The sequence below is a fragment of the Gadus macrocephalus genome, chromosome 3, assembly GCF_031168955.1.
Source record: "Gadus macrocephalus chromosome 3, ASM3116895v1".
Classification (NCBI taxonomy): Eukaryota; Metazoa; Chordata; class Actinopteri; order Gadiformes; family Gadidae; genus Gadus; species Gadus macrocephalus.
In genome coordinates this window covers 5,498,856-5,511,355 of record NC_082384.1, presented here as the reverse complement: position 1 = coordinate 5,511,355, position 12,500 = coordinate 5,498,856, and the positions used below count along the sequence as shown (strand labels likewise).

At 41.2% G+C, this 12,500-nt stretch overlaps 1 protein-coding gene across 6 annotated transcripts in view; it reads right to left on the bottom strand.

Annotated features, from left to right (window-relative positions):
* tenm3 (teneurin transmembrane protein 3) overlaps positions 1–12,500 on the bottom strand; it is a 182,399-nt gene that overhangs the window by 32,568 nt on the left and 137,331 nt on the right. For 4 of the 6 annotated variants that reach the window (XM_060046773.1, XM_060046775.1, XM_060046777.1 and 1 more), the window contains 6 exons: positions 9,368–9,439; positions 8,057–8,234; positions 6,175–6,195; positions 1,802–1,926; positions 1,031–1,138; positions 264–418 (listed from right to left, as the gene is read on the bottom strand). In XM_060046773.1, coding sequence (XP_059902756.1) covers positions 264–418; positions 1,031–1,138; positions 1,802–1,926; positions 6,175–6,195; positions 8,057–8,234; positions 9,368–9,439 — 659 coding nt within the window. The remainder of the gene's footprint in view (positions 1–263; positions 419–1,030; positions 1,139–1,801; positions 1,927–6,174; positions 6,196–8,056; positions 8,235–9,367; positions 9,440–12,500) is intronic. The other 2 variants (XM_060046774.1, XM_060046776.1) reach the window with 1 other exon arrangement.

The window sequence follows — 12,500 nt, the reverse complement described above, 5'->3', positions numbered from 1 at the left end:
TCATCAGCTCCCCTCTATACTGTGTCTACAGATCTCTCTCTCACTTTCATCCATAGAATGCTGTGTGTGTGTGTGTGTGTGTGTGTGTGTGTGTGTGTGTGTGTGTGTGTGTGTGTGTGTGTGTGTGTGTGTGTGTGTGTGTGTGTGTGTGTGTCTGTCAGTGTTAAGCTGAGGTCTATAACCGACTCCACCCATATTAGCTGTCAGCGCAAATCAGCTCATTAGTCTTTCCTGTCTGCTGTTGACCTCAGTTTCTGTTTTACCTGTCTTATGTGCATGCTGGTGTCGCAGGTCAGGGGTCGTGCAGAGGTCAGGTCGTTGCTCCCGAGCAGCGTGGAGATGATGCCGTTCCTGTCCACCTTTCGGATCATGGTTCCGTCCACAAAGTAGATGAAGCCGTTCTTGTCCACTGCGATGCCTGAGAGAGAGGTGTGAACACAGGGCGGCGGGATTAGAACCAGGATGTTTTAGCCTTGCCCAGGGAACCATCTTCTGGGACGTGTGGTGATGCGACGTCACCACATCACCATCACAACATTTAGACACATTTAGGAAACCCATTACGAGACCAAGCCGATGGTTAAAGGACATACAGTATTTTGAAGTTGAAATCCAATATTCTTCATTCAATCTGTTTCTATAGTCTTTCTGCCTTTTCATGCCTTTTCAAGTAAGACGTCTGAAGCCGTCACTTCACATCCATTTGGAGAGAGAAATAGCATGCAGTTAGGTTTATCAATACTAAATAAATAGTCCACAGAACCCATAATATCCCAGCAATAAACAGAACACAAATGTCCCCAAATAAACAGTAGTTATTCACAGGAAACTCTATGTCTATATATTTTTTGCGGTAATGAAGAACAGCAGTGAGCCCAGTTGTGTTGCCTGTTTGTGTGTGTGCATGTGTGTGTCTGTGTGTGTGTGTGTGTGGTTGCATGTGTGTTTGTTTGTGTTTGTGTGTGTGTTTGTGTGTGTCTGTCAGTGTTTGTGTGTGGTTGTGTGTATGTGTTTGTGTGTGTATGTGTACCTTTAGGTCCTAGGAGTTGTGCTTCAGTAGCCTTCCTCCCATCTCCACATCGTGCTTCATCAAACGGAGGGCATTGTTCTCCCGTACCGGCCACCACCTCCCCATTACCTGTCCCACACAAACATACACACACGCACACACGCACACACACACACACACACACACACACACACACACACACACACACACACACACACACACACACACACACACACACACACACACACACACACACACAAAGATCAACACACACACAAACACACACAATTGAAATGAGTACATTCAGAATGTAAAAGGTTAACGTGTGTCTCTGTGCTCCAGCAGCAGATAGGCCGGTACCTCTTTCACTGATGGAGGGCTTTTGACCCAGGATTAATCTCTCCCTCCCCCTCTCCCCCTATAGACCCCCATCGGCCATCAGGACTCTCATTCAGACGTTCAGAGCTGTTCCCTAACTGTCAGTTGCTCATTGCCTGCACTTTTTCATTAGAGAAATGTTAAATAAATTCTGAGGTTATGATGAATATCTCCTGTATTGTGTCACACTATAGTCTCGAAGCCAGCGGTGCAGTGAGATCAAAACTAAATTGTTTTCAACTGTTGGTCTGTGGTTGAGGACAATCTTTAAGAACCCAGCCTATTCTGCATCCTCTCAGCAGTAAAGTACCACTCTGTTCCATGGTCACATCCTTTCCCAGATCCTATCATTTGAAAACCACCTATCCAGGTTCAGAGTCAGGCCAGAAGAGGTACTCTGTGGAGAGGACTTACCTATGAGTTCCCGCGCGCCACTGAGAAGCTTGGGCCGGTAGATGCGCCGGGAGTTGGTGTCAGACACGTACAGCTGTCCGGTCACCGGGTCGGTTGCCAGGTAGTAGCGGTGGGCTGGGTTGTTACTGAGGGAAGGGGAGGCACTTCAATAAGAGGAGAGTCCAGTTGTGATGTCCTCCTGCAGTTCTACCGTCCTACAGTCATACAGTCCTGCAATCATACAAACCTACAGTCCTGCAATCATACAGTCCTGTAGTACTATTGGCCTACCATCCTGTAGTCCTACAATCATACAGTCCTACCGTCCTACAGTCATACAGTGCTGCAGCCCTGTAGCCCTATTGGCCTGCAGTCCTGTAGGCCTGCAGCCTTAGAGCCGAGCAAATCAATATATATTTTTTTTTCCTGAATAAACTGACAATGGAATTGCCTGGCCTTTGATATGTCTTGATTATTATACATGGTGTTTTTTAACTGCAAGAAAGAGCTATCTGTAGGGGATTATGGGCACAAGTTAGTGTGTGTGTGTGTGTGTGTGTGTGTGTGTGTGTGTGTGTGTGTGTGTGTGTGTGTGTGTGTGTGTGTGTGTGTGTGTGTGTGTGTGTGTGTGTGTGTGTGTGTGTGTGTGTGTGTGTGTGTGTGTGCTTCTGAAAGAGAGTAAGCGAGTGTGATAGGACATCAGTGGATGCTGGCGACACACTTTATAATGACGGCTGTCACACTGTCATTTAAGATCCATCACTCCCTCACCCTGGCCCACACGCGTCAACGACTCAAACATGACAAGGACGCAACACATTAACCACTCACACACACACACACACACACACACACACACACACACACACACACACACACACACACACACACACACACACACCCACACACACACACACACACACACACACACATGTACGCACTCACGCCACTGGCAATAGGTATAATGTGTTGTTGAGATATAGCAGCAGATCACAATTTTAATTAAGACAGCAGAAAATAGACACAGATGGGGAAAGTGATCTTGACACAGTGTGTGTATGTGTGTGTCTTTGTGTATGTGTTTGTGTTTCTATGAGTGGGTTATTTGTGTGGGTGTTTGTGTGGGTGTGTGTTAATGTGCGAGTGTGTCTGGGAGTGCGTAATGTCTGTGTGTGTTTATGTATGTGTGAGTGTAGCTGTGAGTGGGTTATGTGTGTGTGTGTGTGTGTGTGTGTGTGTGTGTGTGTGTGTGTGTGTGTGTGTGTGTGTGTGTGTGTGTGTGTGTGTGTGCGTGTGTGTGTTAGTATGCAAGTGCGTCAATGAGTGACTAATTATTGCGTGTGTTTATGTATGTGTGAGTGTGTCTATCAGTGGGTTATGTGTATGTGTGTGTGTGTGTGTGTGTGTGTGTGTGTGTGTGTGTGTGTGTGTGTGTGTGTGTGTGTGTGTGTGTGTGTGTGTGTGTGTGATGGGGTTAATAATAATAATGGATTGAATTTATATAGCGCCTTTCTAGACACTCAAAGATGCTTAACAGTGAAGGGGGGACCTCACTAAGCACCACCGGGTTAATGTGTATAGATGTACTGTATGTATGAAATTTACCCCAACTGCATAGAGCCAAGGTAAAAATGTATCAATACAATGATCCACACAACGTAAACAATCAAACTCTACGTCATATTAAAAGAAAAACTACCGATACAAACTGAACGTAGAGTGGACATAGCAAGACAATGAAGATCGGGTATTGGTGGCAAACATTACTACTATAACACAATAGGATCACAGCTCATTAGGCTTCTTCACTATTGCCGACACTACTGAGTAACCAGGTTAAAGAGGAAAAAAGAAATTAAGATTAGCAGAATGATGTGCTTGGTTTTCAGAGGCTACAGCAGTTTTAATTCCCTAGCTAGTTGATATACTGATTTAACCCTGGAACGCAGTGTTAACATTTTAATAAATACCATGCAGTCATGAAGACACAGGAAAAATGTAAAATCATAACATTTCCAAAACACAATAAAGAACATTGTTAATCCATTGCGTCAAAAGACTGATTCCGCTCGTCCATCATGCCTTTCATCTCTCACTGTTGCTATGCAACTGCTGAATTATGTTTTTTCAATGCTGTACTCTCATGTAAACAAAATGTAAATGTTGAAACTTCTGACAAAGGAACAAAAAGCAACAACATGCAGACCTCTATATCGTTTTCGCCCGTGTGGACAGGGCCTAAACAGGGTCTTGCGTTGCAGCTCAGCATTGAATAGAAACACACTGTGCCCAGGCATTTTTTAGTAAAAATATACTTAAGGCATTCCAAATGTCCATACACTTTGTAAAAGTTTGTTATTTATAGTATGTGAAAGATATAATTCTTAAAAGTATACTCTGAAATAGTTGTCATTAAGTGTAACTAAAAAAAAACGTTCTTAAGATAAGTACAATCATTTTGCTCTACTTTTAGTGGTATTAACCATTCTTACAATAAAGATAACTTTTGAAGTGTAAAAAATAAAAACGTGTACTATTATCAGGTCATAGATAGAACCCTGTAATTGGCACTTATTGTCGTGTAATTTAATTGTACTTCATTCAAAATGGTATTTATGTATACTTACAAAAAGTGTACTTTAATATAAGTACGACTTAAATTTTACTTACAATACTGACAAAAAGCGTACTAGCGGTTACTAGAAAAAGTTATAATAAATAATAGGTAATTTAATAATAATAGTTATAATATTAATATATATATATGTTATTTATAATTGTTTGTAAGTAGTTGACAAAAAGCAAGCCAAAGTACACTGATTGACCAATTATTTAATCAATAAGACTGTGCTACTATGTCTCAATGTCTTTGTCATCGCCCCTTTCTCTGTGAAATAACTATTAGCAGTTGAAAAGCATATGACCTTGAAAACTATGTTGTTATGTGGTTGCTTGTCTGTCAAACAGGAGTTTTTCTTCAAGGATGTCATGCTACTGGGGCATTGCTGCAACCTTTTCTGGGCCCAGGTGCTGTTCATGGAGAACGGTATTGAGTGCTTTTGTTTTGAGGACACAGCTTATGGCCTTCCTCTGCCTAACGTCCTTGTTCTGCAACTTTAAAATGTTGACATTGTCTGGGCCTATGTTCTATCGGTGGTGTAGGTTATTTGTTGAAATCGTAGCCAAACATAGATCTATCATAACCATAGAATTACAACTCATATAAATCACACACAATAGCAATTCTGACATGGCACAAATCGGCAGCGATCTTACCCGGGTAAAGTTAGAAGTGGACCCTATACCATAGACTATGGCTAAGCATTTCGACTGCATTATTACCTCGTTGCTGGCTGCCGTCTAACCTGGGTAAGGCAGATGATGGTACCATTATATGGTTATTTATGGGGCATGTATATAATTATGCTAATATGGCCATAAGCCCCCATTTAATAGCACTGTTCTGCACATTGACCCAGGTACAACGGCTGACCAAGTCACCAAGATGCAGTAATCATGTACATTGTTGGAACGTTTTTATCCTAAGCTGTGGCCCAGGGTTCCAAAGTAATGGCAAAGGTCCCATCATACCTTTACCCAGCTAAGAAGGCTGCTAATTTGTACAATTTCAGAATATAAATGGACTATCATGATTCATGAGTCATTTCTATGCGTTGTAATAATATGGTTGAAACTCTCTTTGGAATATGCTTTGGTCATTGATGTACCTAGTGCTAACTCACACTTTATAGGCAGGAATAACCCAGGTAGAACAAATGACACAAGTAGACTTAATCTAAGTATACTTAATATACTTCTCAGTAATCTACTAATGGGTTAGCATTAGTGCTACTAAATATATTCTAAAATACAATTAAATGTACTTGGCTGCACTGTTTTGACTCACCATTCAAATTCACTAAAGTAAACTTACCTAAAAGTTTATTTTTGATGCTTACCTTTTTTTTTTTTTACACTGTATTCTGAATATGTTTTTATAATATTGGAACTGCTCTTGAAATTCATAACAAACTAAAATACATTATACAAAAAAAAAAGACATACTTATTTCTCATTTAATTGCATCTTAATATTAGAACATAGTAGCCTAAATAAATAGTACGGTCAAGTACATGTAATTGCATTTAAGTAGGACTTTAGTAGCTCTAATGACAAAACATAAGCATTATACGTGCATTGTTAGTACATCCAAAATAGCAAATTTTAAGTCCATTAATCATGAATGCACATGGAAGTTTACTTAAATGAAGTGCATGCTTGAGGTTTTTCCCCTGGGTGTTTAGGGGGAAGAGTGAGAGTGAGAAAATTGATAGACTGCTTAAAGTAAAGAACAACAGCCGACAGAAGAAGCGAAGGGTTAAAATCACTCTTACCTATGTCTGAAATCTTTGTTTCTTCAATGCCGCACACAAGTCAAACAAGCAAGACAGCGTGTACACGTGAGTAGAACGAATCGGAAACATCAGGGAATTAGAAAGTGAAGGAAAAGAAGGAAAGAAGGGAAGAAAGAAATTTGAAAACAGGAAAAAGAGAAGAATTAGTATGTTTAAAAGTATCTGTATTCCAGGAGAGTGGAGAGGTGTTCATCAGAGGGAAATCATCAGAGGTCATAAACATGCCAGACTAATATTGATAATTCATTGACTGCTATACTAGCTCAACTTCAAAACCTTATTACACCGAAGCTTACAAGGACTTATTTTCCTCAACATTGCCAAATATGATTCAAACAATCCAATCTGACTTGTGGTAAAGGCTTTCAGAGTTTTGATGTTTAATAGAACATTTTGATTGAAGGGATACGCTTAGATATCTGCAAAATGGCGTTTGCCTGTCTAATCCAGATTCAGACGAGTTGTTTGACTCAAAATGTATCATTTTGTCTTCAGAAGGGAATTTGCGACTAATAGTCGATTATTCCAAAGGAGTGCCGGGAACAGTACAACAAGATTGTAGTTTGTCTAATAACACGAGATAACTAGGCACTACAGTGCTGAGAATAATATACTTCCTGTGATGCACTGCTGACCAGTTACCCTCCTCAGTGTAGACGACCAGACAGAAGCATCTGATCATAGAACTGACCGGTTACCCTCCTCAGTGTAGACGACCAGACAGAAGCAGCCGATTATATAACTGACAGGTTACCCTCCTCAGTGTAGACGACCAGACAGAAGCAGCCGATTATATAACTGACAGGTTACCCTCCTAAGCGTAGACGACCAGAGAGAAGCAGCCTATCAAATAACTGACAGGTTACCATCCTCAGTGTAGACGACCAGACAGAAGCAGCCGATCATATAACTGACAGGTAAACCTCCTCAGTGTAGACGACCAGACAGAAGCAGCTGATGATATAAATGATACACAAATAATGAAGAATTATCTGTGTTTGTAGACAAACTGCAATCTTGTAGTGTTGTTATTGGCAATCCTTTTCAATAAGTGACCATTCAAAACACCTTTGTTTTTATAGGAAAGTAATTAAAAGTGTATTCCCCTCACATGAACAGGAGCTAGGCTAGTGTAACTCTGCAAATCATTGGAAGCGACTAACGGAAAATAAATTCTAACCCAGCAAACTCCCCTTCTGGACGCACAATGATGAATGAGAATGAGAAAACTTGTCTGAATCCGGAAAATACATAATTTTTCTGTCTGCAATCGATTTACAATTGTTTGTCTTGGCTGGGTTATTTTATGTTATTCCTGCCCCTGGCAGTATTATTATTATTATGATTGTCCTAAATAATACAATGAGGTCATTTGAGAGTAGGTTGCATGTTGCTTCACAGGAAGTCGATAAAAAAGAGGGAATTTAAGACATGGTAAAATAACAGACAGGATGCAGCAGGATGAAACATCCCTCAGCGGAAGTCATTTTGTAAAAAGGAGTCTTTAGAAGTGAAGCACCACAGGGGCCAGACTAAGCTGGCCTGAGCTCCGCTGGCAAGCGGCCCCTGGCCCCGGAGCCGCGGTGGACGGAGCCCGCTGCCTTGGAACGGAGAGCAGAGTCCTGCCAGAGGACGTCAGGCTGCATGCAGGCTGGGGCAGAAGGCCAGAGACGTAGGGGGGAGCGAACGCCTCATTCTATGCTGAACATCATCAACTCTAATTCCATTCAGCGATGGGCCGCCGGGGGTAGGGATGCTACAATAGCGGTTATACGGTCACACCTCTCAGTACCAGAGAGAAGAGGCTGCATTCGGCACTAACTGCAGGCAGTGGATGGATCTCTGATGGAGGCAGAAATACCTGAGCTCCATGACGCTGGTCACATTGCCCGAGGGGAAGATCCTCCTGATGTAGTTGAAGTCTCCAACGAAGATGCTCCCCTCGGCACCGCAGGCCAGGGCCAGCGGGGCCAGCAGCTTGTTGCCCTCGGCCTGCCCGTTACAGCTGGGGCAGGAGATGCTGCGCCGGCGGCCATTGCCTGCCGGGGGGGATCAGCGTGGACACGGGGAGACGGGAGGGTTTACATGTGATGGTGTTTAATGCAGGGGCACTCAATGAGCACTGCCCACCTGCCAGTTCAGAGTGAGCCCCCTCCGTTTGGTCTGAGTTCCAGATTTAATATTCCATATATGTTGCATAAGGTCTACAGTTGTTTGATAAAATCACCACCTAACCCGGACAAATTAACCGATAAAGAGTAAATAAACAAGTTATAGTGTTACGGCGGAACAAATGAAGCGGTGAAATAATAAAACAAAACATTGATGCACGCTTTTCAGTTCTTTGCATCTTAAAAAACGATTGATTTGAAACAATTTGTGGCTTTACATATGAACATGAACATTAAATACACAACAATCTATAGTAGCCATGACTGTGTGCTTTCCCCGATGCTAATACTGGTTTGAATCACCTGAATCAATGTTATGTATAATATATCATGTTATCAGTTCTGAGAAGCTATGTATAACTTCATGGTAAGAAGCCTACACTGACATTTATTTATTTATTTTCTGAGACAATGCTGAAGAGAATATCCTCCTTCTCTAGACCAAAGGGGGAAAGCCAAAGCATAATTTCCTTTCCAGAGGTTGGAAGCTACCTCTGCTACCTCTGCTCTCTATATTAGCTCTGAATATCTAATAAAAACATATCCTTTGTGCCCCTCAGATATAATGGTGGCATGGTTAGACATAATTTACATGTAGGTCGATCATGACATGCAGTGACATTGATTACAAACAATATGTTTGAAGATGGGAAATATATTCTCAATAAAGTTCAAGTAAATATTTATTTTGTTTAAACCTTTATAACTTGGTTGCACTTGAAACACAATGACTCCCTAAGATTCCTCTCTTTTTCAGCCAGCCTGAACAAACAAAATGCAAATTCATGTTGACCTACAAACCTGCATGTCCAGGTTTAATTGCAAACAAAAAAGGTCTGAAGAATCTTTAAAAAAAAGTAAGATTTGACATGGCTAATTCTTCACCAAAAATGTAAATTTTACGGACCAACGGATGGATATTATGTATTGTTTTTGTCAGTCCTAGAGGTATTGGTCCAGTATTTTTAAAGAAATGTTCTGGACCAGTCCCGGTGTCTTACCCATGATGCTGCTGAGAACAGGAGGCTGTTGGGAGATGAAGACATTTTCTCCGTTGCCCTTGTACAGGATACCTGTCAAAAAGAGACATCATAGCATTACAGGGGCATTGCTAAAACTCGTTATTGAGCTTGGTTTTCTATAACTGATATGATCTTTTGTATAGAGAATCTGATATCATTTACATTTTCTATTCATTCATTTAGGATAGAACATGATCAAAAGCAGCCATTGCAGCTTTTTCTCTTTAATAAATTATAAATTAGGGGAATTCTATATTCTGTTCCCACTCATTCAATATCTTGTTCATTCATTCACACCCTAAGGCTCTACTGCTCCTTGAACGCAGTTTTGGTGTCCAAAGTTGTTTATGAATTAGTACCCAGTCTTTTTTAGTTTATCCAAGTATGTATGTGTGTGTGTGTGTGTGTGTGTGTGTGACTCACTCTTTGTACTGGGTACCTGTGTATGCTGTAACAGATGCCTTGATCTTTACAGTGTACTGAAACGTTTGTGTGGGCAAAAGGGTATAACTTTTAATGTTGTAAGCAACATAACACTGCAATTCGTTTTCATTGTAAATTATCCTGTTTTTATTTTGTTTGTTGTATCATGTTGTGTCGGAGCACAGACTTAAAAACCAACCAAACCAACCAAACACACAATAAATGAAAGCAAGTCCCGGTAAAGGTCTCCAAAATCACACAGCGCTTATGAGCGCGCCCACACAGAAGCCCAGAGACACAGACTTAGGTGCACAGGCATGTATACAAGAGCATAATGACTAGGGTATGGTGAACACCAGACTGAGGATAATGAATGCAGGGCTATCATATTGTCTACAAACAAACAAGAGTCCTCAGAGCCTCCTGGTGGCCTGCTGGCCCGGCGGGCTCCGCTGACACACCTAGCGCAGCGTTCAGAAGACACCCTGCGGCCCGCCCCTCACGCTGCGCCAACACTGGAGGTTCTCCTAGCTCGTCCAATCACACAGTTAAAATACACACACACACACACACACATTCTCCACCCTGGAAGATGGAAACTGGGGAGAACACAGGCTATTCGGACAAGTTGCAGAACTGCTTTAGAAAAAAAGCTCCTGTGCACCAGCATTGATATTCATGCAGTCCTTTCTAAAGATAGTATTGTTATCCAGACAGGTACACGGGTTTCATCAGTACAACTTGCTTCCTTTTACAAAACTGCCAGCCAAGCTTCTCGTGAAAGGGGTTTCATGCATTTCTCCAAAACATTTCCAGTGTGGTTGTCATGGAAATATGCACTAGAGGAAAATTAAGGAGAATGTAGAGTGATGAATGTCCTCTTTGGAAACAGCTGCCTGTTCAAAACATCAAAAAGTGGGAGAATTCAACAGTGTCCAAAGTGACTGTATAAACATACGTGTGTATATGTGCGTGCGTGTGTGTGTGTGTGTGTGTGTGTGTGTGTGTGTGTGTGTGTGTGTGTGTGTGTGTGTGTGTGTGTGTGTGTGTGTGTGTGTGTGTGTGTGTGTGTGTGTGTGTGTGTGTGTGTGTGCGTGCGTGTGTGTGTGTGGCGGAAGGCATGGGGTGGCTCAGTCTCTGGAGTGTTGTGGATTTATATAGGAGGACATATGCATGTGGTTATCGTATTGTATTTCTTTATGCATTTTTTGCGCGCGCGCGCGTGTGTGTGTGTGTGTGTGCGTGTGTGTGTCACAATGTTCCAGATTTTCTATCTGCCTCTCACCACAGGCGTCCCTGAGGAACATACTGCATCTATGATTAGAAAGACGCTTTGCTGCTGTGTGTGTGTTTTATCCGTGTGTGTGTGTGTGTGTGTGTGTGTGTGTGTGTGTGTGTGTGTGTGTGTGTGTGTGTGTGAGTATATCTGTTTGTGTGTACACGGACGTATGAATACATGCATAGTACCTAAATCATTTCACTTTGAGAAATACAAGAGAGCTGCAGTGATTTTGCAACAATGGTACCTATTTTTCTTTCGATTCAGCTTGCATTGCATCTATTTTCTGGTGGGTGTAACATTTGTTCAATAGAAAGAAAAATATAGTTGTATTTCCATAGAATCAGAAGGCACAGAAAATATGTTAATAATCTGCTTTGATTCTATTTTATAGATATAATATTATTATTTCTGCCCATAGGTCACTCTATTAAATAAATTGCAGAAAACGTAGTTTAATTACATCGAGAAGTTAGTGAGTAAAATGTAAAAAAATCTATTAATTTGTATTCATATTACTTTTATAGACATTATGTCTTTTCATTCTAATGATATGGACATTACGTCAACTTGCTAACTTACCTTTAGATGAGTCGACTAGCCAAACATTCAATCATTGGCTAGCGACAGCGCTGCTATCGGTGTTCAATACAATCACACGTAGATAACGGATGAGTATGTTGAACGTTGTTCTAACTTTCCAACTTGACCATACACATTAAGGTGCTTCTACAGAGGTGGATTCTTCTTGTTGTGCTCGCTAACAGGGGGGAGTGCGGGGGAACTGAAGACGTGATCAGAGAGGAGCCCTCCTCTCTGCAGAGCCATGGTTTGGTCAAGAGGTCTGCACAATAGGCAGAATACAAAGTACCCTTCTGAAAAATGATGCCCTTACTAAAACGCAATTAAACCGGAGATGTCCCACCTTTCAAAATGTTCCCAATATATTAAAATTGCAATTCAGGAGCGTATAGCTCTACAACAGTGAAGAGCAGGTAAAGAACTGTGTTGCCAGTGGAGCTCTGGTGTAGGTATAACGCGCACATAGACGGTTTATAATACAGGTTGAACTGACTTAACATAGACTGTTTATAATACTTGTTGAACTGACTTAACACAGCCTGTATATAATACAGGTTGAACTGACTTAACATAGACTGTATATAATACAGGTTGAACTGACTTAACATAGACTGTATATAATACAGGTTGAACTGACTTAACATAGACTGTTTATAATACTTGTTGAACTGACTTAACACAGCCTGTATATAATACAGGTTGAACTGACTTGACATAGACAGTATATAATACAGGTTGAACTGACTTAACATAGACTGTATATAATACAGGTTGAACTGACTTAACATAGACAGTATATAATACAGGTTGAACTGACTTAACATATAC